This window comes from Delphinapterus leucas, chromosome 18, assembly GCF_059928025.1.
Source record: "Delphinapterus leucas isolate spDelLeu-1000000601 "Yukka" chromosome 18, BTC_Dleu_Yukka2, whole genome shotgun sequence".
NCBI lineage: Eukaryota > Metazoa > Chordata > Mammalia > Artiodactyla > Monodontidae > Delphinapterus > Delphinapterus leucas.
Window position 1 is genome coordinate 28,451,252 of NC_143146.1, and position 18,313 is coordinate 28,469,564.

Sequence of the window (18,313 nt, forward strand, 5' to 3'; positions counted from 1 at the left end):
TTGTGGATCAAAAATTATTGAATGTCACAATTTCATAAAATCCAACCTAACAGATAATTTCTTTGGTATCTTCTTTGAACTAAGCATTGAGTGGTGCAATGAGGATCCAACAATGAAGAAAAACAGTAACAGTAATAATAATACCAATAGATAATATCTAATAAGTATTTGAGGAATAAGTGCTTCTTAAGCTTGCTAGCATATAATTTTTCTGGTAATTCATGAAGAAGGTAATTCTTACAATCCCCACTTTACAGATAAAGAAGCTGAGGCTTAAAGGAGTTTAAACGATGTGTCCAAGATTATACAGCTAATAAGTATTCTCTGAACTCAAAAATTTCACTACCAAGTAGAAGAGATGGACACATGACCTAATGCAATACATGGCAGAGGGTGGGGACTGAAACGAGGCTCACACACTGCACAGGAAAGGTCACATCATTAAGGCCATCTTCACTTTACATACTAAGTCATCTTGGAAGAGGGACAAGGGATAGCTGTCTTTCATTGACTCTTTTATCTGTAACATGAAGTATTACATGGTCTCTGGATTCAGTACCTGACCCTCAGACAGTGGCAATGCGTTATGTTCTTATTTAGTGAACAAAATCTAAGGACAATTTAGCACTAAATAATCAGATAAAAGAATGATAAAATCTTTGGTCCAACCATAAAGTGAATAAAACAAGATATGCAAGGGAGGCTTTGTTTCAGAAGCTGTTCCAAGTACATTCAGAGTTGATCCTCTTCACTCACCCACATGAAATACTGTTTAGTCCAGGAGTCAGCAAACTATGGTCCTCAGGCTAAATTCAGCCTGTAGTCTTGTTATATAAGTAAAGTTTTATTGGAACACAGCCATGCCCATTCCTTTACAATGTATTATCAATGGTTGCTAGTTGACTAGTTAAAATAGAGACTGTTTTGGTCCCCCAAACCTGAAATATTTACTACCTAGCTCTTTAAGCAAAAGTTTCTGACTCCTGATCTAGTCTAATAAATTTTATATGATATCTACCTACTGTAAAAATAGAATTCCTATACACCAAGTAAGATAGAATATCTGTCAGAAAGGAAATATATACCTTGGTATCTTTTATATTTAACTCGCATTCAAACTAGCATAACAATATATATTTATAGATTCGTGATTTTTTTTACATCTGTTTACTCAACATGATGTACCTTAAAGAAAATTCTCTCTATAAAAGACAAATGTCATTCTTTGTATTCTTTATTATTTCAATAAACTAAGTATAATTTTAAAAAATAACCTCCCAACTTTAGGAATTGTTTGAGTGTAAACATAAGAGAAGAGGCAAAAAATGATGAAGGATAAGGGAAGGAGAATTTTCTTCACATGAAGACCTTCTCTTAGGCTGCTTATGTCTAAGAAATTGTATGGGGAAGATATTTCATCCCAGGAGGAAACTCGATTCATTTTGAGGAAATCCCAAACATGGAACACAAATCCCAGACTGATAAGAGATTATTCCCATATTTTAAGGAATTCCTCCATAAATATCCACAACCAGGGAGCCCTGAATAAGGATTTGAAGACTAGGTTTCTGACATAGAGGTATTGATTTTGGGTCCCATTATTGGCTGTCTCTGTGATGGGACAATGAGTTTTATCATATTTTCGAGGTTGAATAGAAGAAAATGGAGAAAGAATTTCCATAAACCTTACCCTTGGTTAGTTCTGTTTATTTCTGGAGCCACTTTGATGAGATTGTCAAGACTTTGGCCCCTTTAAAACATGGAAGAAATGATCAGAGAAATGGTCAACTTACATCAAGTGGTTTCAAATATTTATTAAAATGGAGAAACATTTTTATTATAGAAATATTTTACTATAAAATATTTATTAAAATAGAGATCATCTCAAGGGGTTGGAGTTTTTCAGTGTTGACTCTGAAAATATATATTTGGACCTAACTATAACTGCATAGAAATAATAAACAATAATTAATGGTTTCAGAAAATTCATGATGTGCCAGGCACTGTTCTAAGTGATTTACGTGATTTATATGATTTAATCCTCACATCAGTCCAATGAAATAGTGTTAAAAAATTAATAAGCAGGGCTTCCCTGGTGGCGCAGTGGTTGAGAGTCCGCCTGCTGATGCAGGGGACACGGGTTCGTGCCCCGGTCCGGGAGGATCCCACATGCCACGGAGTGGCTGGGCCCGTGAGCCGTGGCCGCTGAGCCTGCGCGTCCGGAGCCTGTGCTCCGCAACGCGAGAGGCCACAACAGTGAGAGGCCCGCGTACCGCAAAACAAACAAACAAAACCCAAAAAAGGTCATGGGGGTTCCATGGTTTTTCTTGAACTACCATTGATACATTGATACTATAGCAGTGTCAGTCTGCTGAAATGATGATTTAATAACGTTTTTAAGCATTGGTTAATGTGAAACAAAAAAAGAGGTGTGTATTCAATCTTGCCCTTGCACACTTTTTCCTGTTCTTGGGTTCACTTTGACGAGGTTACTGAGGTCTTTGGAACTTTAAACAAAAAAGCAAACAAAAACATAATAAGTAAAAATGGAATTAAGTCAACTAAGTACTTTGAAGGATATATGTGCTCAAGATGAATTTTGCGATTAGGTTTTGAGAGAAATCAATGCCAGTCTATGCCCTTCATTTAAAAGAGTAAACATTTTTGGGCTTCCCTGGTGGCGCAGTGGTTGAGAGTCCGCCTGCCGATGCAGGGGACACGGGTTCGTGCCCCGGTCCGGGAGGATCCCACATACCGTGGAGCGGCTGGGCCCGTGAGCCATGGCCGCTGAGCCTGCGCTCCGCAACGGGAGAGGCCACAACAGTGAGAGGCCCGCGTACCGCAAAAAAAAAAAAAAAAAAAAAAGAGTAAAAATTTTGACCTCCATACAAATCATTGGTATACTAGCTCAGTTTCCCATTTACAGTCAAAATAAAACCATAAAATTAGGGCAAGATTGAGTTAAAAAGATCAATTCTGGAACTATTTGCCAAAAACTCTCACCTGGCCAGTGCCTTTCAGTATTCTACATAATCCTATAGCTATAATTAAACTATATTTTGTTAATAATTTCCATTTGTAGTGCCTTTTTGCTTTAAAGTGATTTATATCCATTATTGCACTTGATCCTTAATAATCAAATGACAAAGGTGGAACAGACATTATGATCCTCATTTTATAACTAAAGAAGCCTCAGCTCAGTGTTCGAGGGACTTGCTCCAAGGCACCCAGCCAGAAAGTAATGGAGCTCAGACTTTCTGACTCCACAGATTTTTCAGCATAGCTTCTCTAATGAGAGCCACAAATTGATGCAGAATTTGATGCACAAATTGATGGGAAGGAAGAAAGATATGATATAATCCTCACCCTGGGTTACTTCTGTTTACTTCAGGGGTCACTTTGATGAGATTGTCAAGGGTCTGGCCCCTTTAAAGCATAGAAAACGTGATGAGGTTAATGATAGACTAGAACCAAGATGATAAAACTATTCATTAAAACTCAGGAACAGTATAAACACTCACTGAGATCATGCCAAAGAGCTGAAGATTGTTAAAGGTACGCAGAAATATGTAGGGATTTATATATCTCTGAAACACATTGAGACTCAGTGAGACAATATTTTAATCTTGGAGCCATTAGGGCCACTAGCAAATACTGAACCAGGACTCTATTTTGATTCATTGAATGCTATGCTCTTAGCCTTTTCCAGGTGCACTAAACATATTTTGTAATAGTCTGTATACACATTTCATGGAACATTCCACAAGACACAACTCTACCTATCAACTTCCAACATGCTGTGGAACTTCTGAACTTTGGAGAAGTTTTGTAAAATTGACATTCATTAGCAGATTTTCTATTTAAACACTGGATTTAGATAAGTATACCAATTTGTTAAAGTCCATGATATACAAATCTGGTATCTGCTGCTGGTACTTATAACTGTGTGTTAAAACTACAAATTTTGACTGGTTGTGTTGGCAACAAATAATAGTAAGATTAAAATCTATAAAGTTCTGAAATGTAAGCTATATTTACTATAATATAAAACTCCATGTAGTCAGTGAAAACACATCAGTAATTTATGATTACCCTTTAGTATATCTGCTTCTGATTTTAATGGAATTTTGCTTTTCCTATTGCTTCTACATGTGTTTTCCACATTCACAGTGCCAGCCAAAGTGCCTCTGATCTACAGAGGATACCACATGGGTAAAGAACGTCCACAGAAGGCACTTTTACACTCTGGATCCCCATGCCCTGTGGCCCTGCTAAGATTGATCATGAAATCTCTGAGGTTGCGTCAGTGCAACATCAAAGGTATAGATATTTGGAAGCAGCTAGACGTTGACTCAAGTTTTTACTTGTATGCAGATGTCTGAGAATGTGTACATCCCTGCTAAAAGCAGCAATAAAAAATTTGATCCTTTTTCATGCAAATAATGAAATTATTAACCCTGAAAGAGACAACCATTCTACACCAATACCCTTTGCTGATTTTTTTAACCCCTTGTTGCCTGAATGAAATATGTGGAATTTGAATGCTAGTGACTGAGAAAAAAAATTCCCAGGATTCTGCTTCTAGATTTGAGTACTCAAAAAGAAACTCCATAACATTAAGCACTGCAACTCCTCCCTTGTAATATTTGTGTTGGTTGTGTTGTCAAGACCTTGATCTCTTTAAATATATTAAATAGGGCACATATCAGTATAAGGTTTCCTAAATTTTAAAGTTCATATAGTCAATAAAGAAGAGTGTGCTATTTAATGTAGTAATGTAAAATAATATTTTGAGCTCAACTGTGGGAAGCAATGCCTCATAGTGTATATGTCTTCAATATTTATGCATTCTTTCAATCCACAAATAGTTATGGAAAGCCTACTATGGGCCCCAAGTTATGGGATAGCTGTGAACAATACAGATGGGCTTAGCCCTCAAGAAGCTTCCATTCTAACTTGACGAGTGGCAGGCAATATGCAATCAAATGTGTAAATGAATGCCACATTTCCAGATAACAATATATGCTATGAAGAAAGTAAAAAAGAGTGCCTGGTGCCTGCAATGCTGGGGTTGAAGGATGGGGTGGTGACTTAATTATATTCAATGGTCAGAAACGATCTCTTTGAGAAGGTGACAATATGGGAATAGAGCTTCCCAAAGTGGGAATAGCATACACAGAAGTGTTAAGGCAGAAGTGAGCCTGGAATAGAAAAAAGATCAGTTTGGCTGGACTTTACTGAACATGTGAAAGGCCATCACTAAAGTTTAGAACTTTATTCTACCTGAAATAAAAGAACATTGAAAGTTTTTTATAAGGGAGGGAGACGATCTTATTTTACTTTTAGGAGATCTACAGAATTTAATTATGCTTGGTAAAGGAAAAAAAAAAAAGATGACTACTGTCCCTAAAAGGTCCCAGGAAGCATACACAACCATGAACATAGGTACTCATATACACACAAAAGCACACGTATATACTCACACATATATTTAGGCACACACAAGCATGTGTACACGTGTACACAATCAAACACACATTTTCACTTGTTTGCAGACACACACCCGTATGCACTCACACATGTAGGCATACACACATGAATGCACACACAAGCATACACACACGAATGCACACATTTGCATGTGTGTATACACATGTGTACACATAGGCACACACACTCACACCCCAACCTATGAAAAACAATAGGTGATGATTTGAAATACCCTTTTTAATAAAAATTAGAAAGGAAGAACATGAATTTTTCTTGGAGAGTCAAAGTAAGTTAAATATTTGAACAGAATCTAAATTATTAAGAAAACACAATTCATGTGAATCTTTATCATTGCTAAAACTATTTGTATCTACTATGTGCCAGGCATGACAGTATTATGATCCCTATTTTGTAGGTGAGTAAACTGAAGCATGGGGACACAGTTAGCAAGTGACAGAGCCAGAATTTGAACCCGGGTCTTTTAGACTCCCTGCTCCCAACCTCAAGTTACCTCCCTGAAATACCCAGGTAACCAAGGAAGTCAGTGCTCTCTTCTCAGTCTGTCGGTTGCAAAACTGTACACGTCTGCAACTCATAGGGTCACTGGGCCTGCAACCACACTGCTGCTGAGAACAGGACGGCCTGACAGCACACACCAGCTTTCAGCCAGCCAGGCTCTGCTGACAGGGCCTGCAGGCATCAGTGACACATTTTAGAACCAATGCATAATAACACGTACTGAGTGAATGGAATGGAAAGGAGTTCAAAAGAAACCACATGGAATTATTTGGTATACTTTTCAGCAACACGTCAACAAGCTCAGTTTCAGATATGTTCCATCTGTTTTTTAAAAAGTAAAAAAAGAAGCAAGAGGACATAAGCTTTCCAGATTTACTTGACAATTCATGGGTAGGGTGATTCGTTTACAAGGTACACTTTGTTAAGCTCTTCATCTTTAAACATACACTGCACTATATACACATACCCACACTACACACAAACACAGTACACATGTACACACACAGTTTGTACATAAACACATCCACACACACTACTTACACTCCCACAGACATAGACTTGTTTATATATGCTATTTATGCAAACATACACATACACATACACACACACTACTTATACATACATACATATGTTTATATATATATATATATATATATATATGCATTGTGATGGTTAATTTCATGTGTCAGTTTGACTGGGCCACAGAGTGCCCAGATATTTGGTCAAATATTATTCCAGGTGTGTCTGTGAGTGTTTTGGGATGAGATTAACATGTGAATCTGTAGACTGAGTAAAGCAGATGGCCGTCCCTAACATGGGTGGGCCATAGCCAAGCAGCTGAAAGACTGAATAGAACCAAATGCTGAGTTAAGAAGAGACTTTGCCTGCCTGACTGCTTGACCTAAGACCTTGTTCTCTTGCCCTTGGACTGGAACTTAACCATGGGCTCTCTTGGTCCTCAGGCCTTCAAACTTGAACTGGAACTACTATTGTCTCTCTTGGGCCTCCAGCTTGCCAACGATGGGTCTTGAGACTTCTCAGCCTCCAGAAGGGCATGTGCCAATTCCTTATAATAAATCTCTCTTTCTCTCTCTCTCTCTCTCTCTATTCTATTGTTCTGTTTCTCTGGAGAACCCTGATTAATACACACACATACACTTATACCAACACACTTATACATATACACTAATATATACACACATTTCTACGTAACACACTATTTACACATACACATACAGACTCACACACACACACACACACACATACACTTACACACAAAGAAATAAATAGTAGAGGAGGGTAGTCAAATTCTCATTTAATTTCTCAAAATCTACATTATAGCAAATGTCACCTGAGAATAAAACGCAAGAGGTCACTTCTGTGTATCACTCATATAGAATTGCTTAATATGACATATGTGGAAAAAAAGAGTTCAGTTCGGTTTGAATTTCAATTTGCTCTCCTGAATGCAAGCACTCAGAATTCCAATGTGTTTATAAATGCCAAAGGAGAAATAAAAAGCTTTAAATTACTTACCCCTTGATGTTTTTATTTGTTTCAGGATTCTCTTTAATAAGCCCATTGAGGTCTTCTTTCCTTTGAATAAGGAAATGAGTTTTAATGAATGTCATTAAAATAAAACACTGATCAAGTGAACAATGACTGACAAAATTAAGAAGTGGTAAGTATACACATTCTCTATCAATGTAATTTTTAAAGCTCTAAATGCAAATGAAAATTCTTCTCTTACTTCTTGAGCTGAAGACCATTTAAGTTTCCTAATTTACCAACAAGAAACATATGATGTTTTTGTTTCATTCTCAAAATGCATAAGTATACGTGAAACTTGTTATTTAACAAAATCAGCTTTGCCCTCAGATGCATCTTGTTAGAACACCCCAGATGGGTGGCACTGAAGTAATGTTGAGTTAGATAAAGTTCTATACTGGATCCAGATAGAATGTAAATTTCCATCTAACAAATCAGATATAATTGCCTATTCTGTTTTTAAATAATAAGAATAATGTAAAAGATGATAATAGTTTAACAATATGAAAAATAATTTAAAAAATATATGTTTTCATAGAAACGCAACCATTCCCCCTTTTAAAATATAATTAGATTATGGTGAATTATAAGAGCAAGAAAAAATACCTTACATGGTAGGAAAATTAATGACACTTCTTGGGGAGACACATGTCACCTCCATTAAAATGAACTGAGTAATACCAAAAGGGGCATAGCCCGAACCCAAAGGGGGCAGTGGAGGATGGCAGAGGTATCGTGATTGAGTACTGCTGCTTTGTCAACATAGCCCTGAAGAAGAGAAGTGGTGGGATGTTCTTCCTCCCAGTGTGTGTATCTGCCCAGCCCCTCCCCTGGGCCGCCTTCTGAGACCACCATGCTCAAAGAAGTTGATTTTCAGTAGTTTTAGTCAACACTCACTCTTGGCTATCTTTGTCATTTTGGAGATCCACTTTTAAAATATTGTCAACATTGTGCTTTCTTTAGATCCAAAGAAATTCAATTCAGTAACTCACCCCTAAAACCAAATCAAAATCTGGGAGAAAAGGCAACTTACTATTAAACATTGGAGCAATTCTTCAAAAATAAGCAATTTTATTGGGAGCAAGGAGGAAAGGTCATGTGGCCTATCATTATTATCCAATTCCATGCCAGTAAAACACATTTCTAAAGTTAAAATGCCAAATCATTTTATCTTATTATCACTTGCAGAAATCAGATTTAAAGATACTAATCAGTCTTACCCAGTGGTGTTTTCACTTTCTTTGGGATTCACTTTGATAACATTATCACGGTCTTCACCTCTTAAAAAAATATTAGATCAGTTTCAAAGTATTCCCACAGTATTTTTTTATATACACATTCCATATTATTGATGATTAATTCAAGCTTTTGGAGAAGATTATTATACTGGTATTAAATTCATTTTCGTTACAAAAGTTACCTATCAATAATATAGTTAAGTTAATCTCTAGGATTCTATTGGGCTCTAGGTAAAGTTAAATTTAGATAGACTCTCCAAAGTAAAGCTCAGGGCAGTAGAGCTCAGACACAGAAGAGAGAAGCCAAACTCAAAGATGTGACCCCCTTCAGTATACTGAGAAGATCACATAATTAACCCAGTAGAAAATAAGCAAGATTTAGAAACATCAAAGCAGTTCTCACCCTCTGCTAGTCTGATCTGTCCTAGCATTTGCTTTGATAACTGTTTTGAGATCTTGGATTCTTTGGAAAAAACATGGAGACCTTAGGTCAATTAACTTGCATTCAATTTTTTCTGAAAACCATATAAATAAGAATGTCCCTGAAAGGATGTCAGATGTTTCCAGGGCCAACTGACCAGAGAAACTTCAATATAATTATCCCTTAGCTTGTCTATTTTAATTTCCACAGTAGTACTTGGTTTAAATCAGTTTATAAAATCTTCGCCAACACACCTCTCACTTTGCAATTTTGTGCTTTCTATTTCTTAATTTAAATAGAAAATTTGTCTCATTTTTAAATTATTTAAGAAAATATAGAATAAGAGATTATGCAGTAAGTTTTCCTGCACTTACTTCAGTGCAACTCAAGCATGTGGTCTTATGGAAACAGGATTCATCATATGCTTTGACTACTATCTCTGATAGGCCCCAAAGTGCAACAGTTCAACTGTGACAGAGTAAAGTATAACACTCCCGTTTCCAACAAGGTGTAAAAATCTAACATGAAAAAGAGCCCCATTATGTTAGGCGCTTTACTTACCCTTTCTTATTTTTGTCAGTCCTTTGATTAACTTTAATAAGACCTTAACTTTAATAAGGCCTTGGTTTCTTTATAACATTTGAGGGGGCAGGGAGAGCACAGCAACGGAGAGAGAAAGAGAGATTCAACAGATTTTTCACAACAGCAGTAAGACATTATCAGTACCTGAAACATCAGAAGTCTTTAGAAATATTTAATTCAAGTGGCTCTTCTCATGCCAAATGCTGATATGCTAACTATCCTACAGTGAGGACCCAACCATTACTCGGTTATGATTAAATCAATTTAAACGTAGACATTCCCCCCCACATCTCAGCTTTTGCTTTCTTTGTCCTTTGAGGGTGGGTTGGTGAGAAACTAACTTTAATACATGTGTTGAGATATTGTCTTCCTTAAACATGAAAATCATTCACATCAAGGGTGGAAATCAGATGATCAACATTTTAAATCTAAACATTCTGAAGATTTAGACAAGTCATTTTAAATAAAAAGTAACCTGGGAAAGGTAGAAATAACTCTTTGATGACACCAGTACTTTATGTGACTTGACCACAACCAATAAAACTTTCACACGCCAATAGCTTAAAACAATTAGGGAATATGAAAGCTAATCTCTCTAAATCCCCCGGTTCAATGCCATTTTCATCTGTCTCTGTCTTTCACTGTGATAAGACTGCTGACATTTGAGGTTCTTTCTGCGTAAGGAAGAAGGAAGGGAGGCAGGCAGGGAAGAAGGAAAAGAAACTGTGGGCTCTCCCTACCACACCAAACAGACTCATCTTTTCTGCATCAAAGCCCAGCTGCTATCAAGTTATACCAGCTTACAAACCCCTTCTCTTTTCTCCTCCTTCCTAGCCCACACGATTGACTTGTGTTGTTCATCCCACTTTTCCTAATTTCCACCACTTGTATGGAACTTTCCAAACTTCAGTTATTTATTTATCTTTTAATTAATTAATTAATATTATTTTTAACATCTTTATTGGAGTATAACAGCTTTACAATGGTGTGTTAGTTTCTGCTTTATAACAAAGTGAATCCTGTACATATACATATTTCCCCATATCTCCTCCCTCTTGCGTCTCCCTCCCACCCTCCCTATCCCACCCCTCTAGGTGGTCACAAAGCACAGAGCTAATCTCCCTGTACTATGCATCTGCTTCCCACTAGCTATCTATTTTACATTTGTTAGTATATATAAATCCATGCCACTCTCTCACTTCATCCCACCTTACCCTTCCCCCTCCCCGTGTCCTCAAGTCCATTCTCTACGTCTGCGTTTATATTCCTGTCCTGTCCCTAGGTTCTTCACAATCATTTTTTTGTTTTCTTTTTAGATTCCATTTATATGTGTTAGCATACGATATTTATTTTTCTCTTTCTGACTTACTTCACTCTGTATGACAGACTCTAGGTCCATCCACCTCATTACAAATAACTCAATTTCATTTCTTTTTATGGCCGAGTAATGTCCCATTGTATATATATGCCACATCTTCTTTATCCATTCATCTGTCAATGAACACTTAGGTTATTTCCATGTCCTGGCTATTGTAAATAGAGCTGCAATTAATATTGTAGTACATGTCTCTTTTTCAATTATGGTTTTCTCAAGATATATGTCCAGTAGTGGGATTGCTGGGTCATATGGTAGTTCTATTTTTAATTTTTTAAGGAACCTCCATACTGTTCTCCATAATGGCTGTATCAATTTACATTCTCACCAACAGTGCAAGAGGGCTCCCTTTTCTCCACACCCTCTCCAGCATTTATTGTTTGTAGATTTTGTGATGATGCCCATTCTGACTGGTGTGAGGTGATACCTCATTATAGTTTTGATTTGCATTTCTCTAATGATTAGTGATGCTGAGCATCCTTTCATGAGTTTGTTGGCAATCTGTATATCTTCTTTGGAGAAATGTCTATTTAGGTCTTCTGCCCAATTTTGGATTGGGTGGTTTGTTTTTTAGATACTGAGCTGCATGAGCTACTTGTATATCTTGGAGATTAATCCTTTGTCCGTAGCTTCATTTGCAAATATTTTCTCCCATTCTGAGGGCTGTCTTTTCATCTTGTTTATAGTTTCCTTTGCTTTGCAAAAGCTTTTAAGTTTCATTAAGTCCCATTTGTTTATTTTTGTTTTTATTTCCATTTCTCTAGGAGGTGGGTCAAAAAGGATCTTGCTGTGATTTATGTCATAGAGTGTTCTGCCTATGTTTTCCTCTAAGAGTTTGATAGTGTCTGGCCTTACATTTAGGTCTTTAATCCATTTTGAGTTTATTTTTGTGTATTTTTGTGTATTTTGTTGCATACTCTTGCCTCCTTTATTAAAGATAAGGTGACCATATGTGCGTGGGTTTATCTCTGGGCCTTCTATCCTGTTCCATTGATCTATCTTTCTGTTTTTGTGCCAGTACTATACTGTCTTCATTACTGTAGCTTTGCATTATAGTCTGAAGTCAGGGAGCCTGATTCCTCCAGCTCTGTTTTTCTTTCTCAAGATTGCTTTGGCTATTCGGAGTCTTTTGTGTTTCCATACACATTGTGAAATTTTTTGTTCTAGTTCTGTGAAAACTGCCATTGGTAGTTTGATAGGGATTGCATTGCATCTGTAGATTGCTTTGGGTAGTATAGTCATTTTCACAATGTTGATTCTTCCAATCCAAGAACATGGTATATCTCTCCATCTGTTTGTATCATCTTTAATTTCTTTCATCAGAGTCTTATAGTTTTCTACATACAGGTCTTTGGTCTCCTTAGGTAGGTTTATTCCTAGGTATTTTATTCTTTTGTGTTGCAGTGGTAAATGGGAGTGTTTCCTTAATTTCTCTTTCAGATTTTTCATCATTAGTGTATAGGAATGAAAGAGATTTCTGTGCATTAAATTTGTATCCTGCTACTTTACCAAATTCATTGATTAGCTCTAGTAGTTTTTCTGGCAGCATCTTTACAATTCTCTATCTAAAGTATCATGTCATCTGCAAACAGTGACAGTTTTACTTCTTCTTTCCTGATTTGGATTCCTTTTTATTATTTTTTCTTCTCTGATTGTTATGGCTAAAACTTCCAAAACTATGTTGAATAAGAGTGGTGAGAGTGGGCAACCTTGTCTTATTCCTGATCTTAGTGGAAATGGTTTCATTCTTTTACCATTGAGAACAATGTTGGCTGTGGGTTTGTCATATATGGCCTTCATTATGTTGAGGTAAGTTCCCTCTATGCCTACTTTCTGGAGGGTTTTTATGATAAATGGGTGTTGAATTTTGTCGAAAGCTTTCTCTGCATCTATTGAGATGATCATATGGCTTTTCTCCTTCAATTTGTTAATATGGCACATCACATTTATTGATTTCCGTATGTTGAAGAATTCTTGCATTCCTGGAATAAACCCCACTTGATCATGGTGTATGATCCTTTTAATGTGCTGTTGGATTCTGTTTGCTAGTATTTTGTTGAGGACTTTTGCATCTATGCTCATCAGTGATATTGGCCTGTAGTTTTCTTTTTTTTGTAAAATCATTTTCTGGTCTTGGTATCAGGGTGATGGTGTCCTCGTAGAATGAGTTTGGGAGTGTTCCTCCCTCTGCTATATTTTGGAAGAGTTTGAGAAGGATAGGTGTTAGCTCTTCTGTAAATGTTTGATAGAATTCGCCTGTGAAACCATCTGGTCCTAGGCTTTTTTTTGTTGGAAGAATTTTAATCACAGTCTCAATTTCAGTGCTGTGATTGGTCTGTTTATATTTTATATTTTCCTGGTTCAGTCTTGGAAGGTTGTGCTTTTCTAAGAATTTGTTGATTTCTTCCAAGTTGTCCATTTTATGGCATATAGTTGCTTGTAGTAATGTCTCATGATCCTTTGTATTTCTGCAGTGTCAGTTGTTACTTTTTCTTTTTCATTTCTAATTCTGTTGATTTGAGTCTTCTCCCTTTTTTTGTTGATGAGTCTGGTTAATGGTTTATCAATTTTGTTTATCTTCTCAAAGAACCAGCTTTTAGTTTTATTGATCTTTGCTATCATTTCCTTAATTTGTTTTTTATTTATTTCTCATCTGATATTTATGATTTCCTTCCTTCTGCTAACTTTGCGTTTTCTTTTGTTCTTCTTTCTCTAATTGCTTTAGGTGTAAGGTTAGGTTTTTTATTTGAGATGTTTCTTGTTTTTTGAGGTAGGATTGTATTGCTATAAACTTCCCTCATAGAACTGCTTTTGCTGCATACCATAGGTTTTGGGTCATTTTTTTCTCATTGTCATTTGTTTCTAGGTATTTTTGGATTTCCTCTTTGATTTCTTCAGTGATCTCTTGGTTATTAAGTAGTGTATTGTTTAGCCTCCATGTGTTTGCATTTTTTTACAGTTTTTTTTCCTGTAATTGATATCTAGTCTCATAGCATTGTTGTCAGGAAAGATACTTGATACGATTTCAGTTTTTTAAAATTTACCAAGGCTTGATCTATCCTGGAGAGTGTTCCATGAGCACTTGAGAAGAAAGTGTATTCAGTTGTTTTTGGATGGAATGTCCTATAAATATCAATTAAGTCCGTCTTGTTTAATGCATCATTTAAAGCTTGTGTTTCCTTATTCATTTTCATTTTGGATGATCTGTCCATTGGTGAAAGTAGGGTGTTAAGTCCCCTACTATGATTGTGTTACTGTTGATTTCCCCTTTTATGGTTGTTAGCATTTGCCTTATGTATTGAGGTGCTCCTATGTTGGGTGCATAAATATTTACAATTGTTATATCTTCTTCTTGGATTGATCCCTTGATCATTATGTAGTGTCCTTCTTTGTCTTTTGTAATAGTCTTTATTTTAAAGTCTGTTTTGCCTGCTATAAGAATTGCTACTCCAGCTTTCTTTTGATTTCCATTTGCATGGAGTATCATTTTCATCCCCTCTTTAGTCTGTATGTGTCCCTAGGTCTGAAGTGGGTCTCTTGTAGACAGCATATATATGGGTCTTGTTTTTGTATCCATTCAGCCAGTCTATGTCTTTTGGTTGGAGCATTTAAATCATTTACATTTTAGGTAATTATCAATATGTTCCTATTACCATTTTCATAATTGTTTTGGGTTTGTTATTTTAGGTGTTTTCCTTCTCTTGTGTTTCCTGCCTAGAGAAGTTCCTTTAGTATTTGTTGTAAAGCTGCTTTGGTGGTGTGAATTCTCTTAGCTTTTGTTTGTCTGTGAAGGTTTTAATTTCTCCATTGAATCTGAATGAGATCCTTGATCGGTAGAGTAATCTTGGTTGTAGGTTTTTTCCCTTTCATCACTTTAAATATGTCCTGCCAATCCCTTCTGGCTTGCGGTGTTTCTGCTGAAAGATCAGCTGTTAACCTTATGGGGATTCCCTTGTATGTTATTTGTTGTTTTTCACTTGCTGCTTTTAATATTTTTTCTTCGTATTTAATTTTTAACAGTTTGATTAATATGTGTGTTGGCATGTTCCTCTTTGGATTTATCCTGTATGGGACTCGCTGTGCTTCCTGGATTTGATTGACTATTTCCTTTCCCATAATAGGGAAGTTTTCAACTATAATGTCTTTAAATATTTTCTCAGTCCCTCTCTTCTTTTCTTCTTCTGGGATCCCTATAATTTGAATGTTGGTGCGTTTAATGCTGTCCCAGAGGTCTCTGAGACTGTCCTCAATTCTTTTCATTCTTTTTTCTTTATTCTGCTCTGTGGTAGTTATTTCCACTATTTTATCTTCCAGGTCACTTATCTGTTCCTCTGCCCCAGTTATTCTGCTATTTATTCCTTCTAGAGGATGTTAAATTTCATTTTCCAAAGTTCATTTCTTAAAAAATCTGAAATCTCATCTTTTCGTGTAAAACTCATACAACCACTTAAAGAGAACTGACTGCTTTCCACTTCATCTGTTCCCCATTTGGAAAAAAAAATCACCTGTAATAATGTTTGCACATTCACATTATAGTAATATGTTGGTAATAAGTGTTCAGTGTCTGAATGGAGTTTGTGATTGCCCACACTTTTCGTTATATAGACTTTGTTGTGTTCTACATCAGAGAGGGTTAAGAAGGCATACTGCAGAGTTTGACTTGGAATGCTAGAATACCCATCTGTGCACAGCTTGGCACAGATCAATGGTTTTTAAAGATAACCAGGACAATAGAAATAATCATCATGGTAGGAAAAGGCAAATCTAATGACACACTGAATACAAGATAAAGAGCCAATCTGGAGAAAAAGCAGTAGAGACCTCAGAAATCTTTATCCTTTGTCATTCTTGATTGTTCTGGGATTTTCTTTAATGAAACTGTCAAAAGTTTGATTTCTTTCAACATGAAAAATAATGCCAGTAGTAATTCATTTTCTAGTATATCAGTGTCAGTCTAAAACTATAAGTTAACCTCTTTAAATGCTCTTTAAATTAATGGTTACTGATCATTAATTAATCTTTTTTATGATACAAAATAAATAAAAGCATGGCTTTTGACCTTGAGATGTTTACAAGTATATCTGAGTGATATACATATGAAGTGACTCAATCAAGATTCCAACTGAAAAATGCCTCAGTCCCTTAGAAAGACTTCAGTGGTGAGGGGCTATGCTCCCAGTATCAATATGTCCTCCCAGTATCAATATGTCCTATAGTGAACATATTTAGTTCATAAACCAGCCTACTGTTCACTACTTGTAATGGTCAGTTTGATTTCTTTCACTTTTAGATGTAAAAGGGAACTTAGAGACCATCTAGATCATACCCTTCATTTTATGGACTGAGGAAACAGAGGTCTCCAGAGGTTAAGCTACTTGTCCAGGGTCACCCAGATTGATGTTGGTGGCAGAGCCAGTACCAAGACACCCACCCATCTCCTGACCCTGATAAAGTGCCTCTTCCACCAGCCTGTCTGACTTTTGTCTTGAGCAGGGGGTCTCCCCCAGGAAATGGCATACAGTTTAGGACTCAATCAAAGAAGCCTGTATGAGTCTCAATCAAATCTTACCCTTTGTCATCTTTGTCTGTCTGGGTATTCACAACAATGAGATTTTCAAGGCTTTTGGTTCTATAAAACACAAAGAAATTCAAATAAAAGACTGCATATTGAAATAAAATTGTGTGGTATCTTGAAAGGTCAGATACAGTAAAAATTTTTCATGAATTGCTCATTTACTCTTACTGAATAGAGCAGCAGAAATCCTTCTGGGCAATCATGTCCGAACTAAATTTACAATACTGAGTGCACTGCCCCATCTGCTAGTACATTTTTATGCCAGAGGACATAACTCCCTTCCAGCTAATAATGTCTGAAAGAATAAAACAAGCAATCTGGGAGATAATATTTTGAGGTTAGAGACAGACATACTTACATTTTCTCTGTTGGCTCTGCCTTAAGATTTGCTCTAAAGAGACCATCAATACCCTTATTTCTTTAAATGTATTGAACAAAGAGTCTCATCAGTGCTAATAGTGGATACTTAACTCATAAAAACATAGATAAGTTTATACCTAAGACAGGAAAAATAGCTGGCTAGGAAAGATGAGCTACAATTCTTGAAAGCACTTTATTCCAAACAGGTATCTTCCTAGACTCAAAATTTAAATTGCAGTGGACCTTAAAGAAAAGAAAAGATACAGACTGGGGATCTACAAGCTGTAATAGGTTCATGGATGTGTTGTTTGGGTTCATGGAGTGTTTTTGTTTCTTATGTGGACCAATATTTACAAAGCTGGCCATGACATGTAGACACCTGGAGTTTCAGGATCTCCTGAAAGTGTCCTGCAATTTTAGGCTCAAATTCTCACGTGGCAACATCAGCTGGAGCTGAGAAACAGCTGGGCTCTCCCGGTCAGGGCACTCCCTCTACGATACAGAGCCAGCTCCCTTCACTCATCTATCCCTGCCTGGTCCCAGTAGGCCATGAAGTCTGATTCTTAATCTAATGCCTCCTTTCTTTATAGATAAGAAAACGGACATTTGCTTTGTTTCTTCTTCACTTTGGTCCCTGCCCGTTTTGTATGTTAGTGTGCCAAGTAACAGAGAGAGAACTAAAATTGCACAGACCTCTAACACAAACCTCAATTAATATGATCTTTAAGTTATGCAATTACAAATGACTCACAATAAGGAGATAATGTTAACTAAGTAGATGAGTGGTTTTTGTAGTGGTTCATCTACAAGCATTCAGTGACCAAACCAAATTGTTTACATACTAATATATTAGCATTTCAGGAAGAGAAATGTGGTTATTTTTATAACTGCCTTACTAAACACTAGTGTGTGAAAATCAAAGACACTTCAATATTAGTGTCTTTAAATTGTAATAACCATTTATAACAATGATGAAACGATTTCTGCAAGCTTTTTATTCAAGATTTGTAGGATGCTTTTGATTAGCCCAGTATATGGGTCCTCATGCTCAAATACTGAAAAATAACAAAGCAAATTCAGTAATAAAGCGAAAAAATAGATGTTTTAAAATCTTACCTATTCAAGCTTTTGTTCATTTTGATGAGATTATCTAATTCTTCACTTTGGGGAGAGAAAAGAATATCTTACATTAGTAAAATCCTGGG

At 36.3% G+C, this 18,313-nt stretch overlaps 1 protein-coding gene across 28 annotated transcripts in view; it reads right to left on the bottom strand.

Moving 5' to 3' along the window:
* Positions 1 to 18,313, bottom strand: part of SCEL (sciellin) — a 140,268-nt gene that overhangs the window by 47,098 nt on the left and 74,857 nt on the right. For 25 of the 28 annotated variants that reach the window (XR_016388614.1, XM_089899240.1, XM_089899258.1 and 22 more), the window contains 6 exons: positions 18,225 to 18,269; positions 16,743 to 16,802; positions 8,778 to 8,837; positions 7,546 to 7,605; positions 3,367 to 3,426; positions 1,691 to 1,750 (listed from right to left, as the gene is read on the bottom strand). Coding sequence is in view for 27 of the 28 variants with exons in the window: in XM_089899240.1 (XP_089755366.1) it covers positions 1,691 to 1,750; positions 3,367 to 3,426; positions 7,546 to 7,605; positions 8,778 to 8,837; positions 16,743 to 16,802; positions 18,225 to 18,269 (345 nt within the window). In the remaining variant the exon portion in view is untranslated. The remainder of the gene's footprint in view (positions 1 to 1,690; positions 1,751 to 3,366; positions 3,427 to 7,545; positions 7,606 to 8,777; positions 8,838 to 16,742; positions 16,803 to 18,224; positions 18,270 to 18,313) is intronic. The other 3 variants (XM_089899244.1, XM_089899243.1, XM_089899250.1) reach the window with 3 other exon arrangements.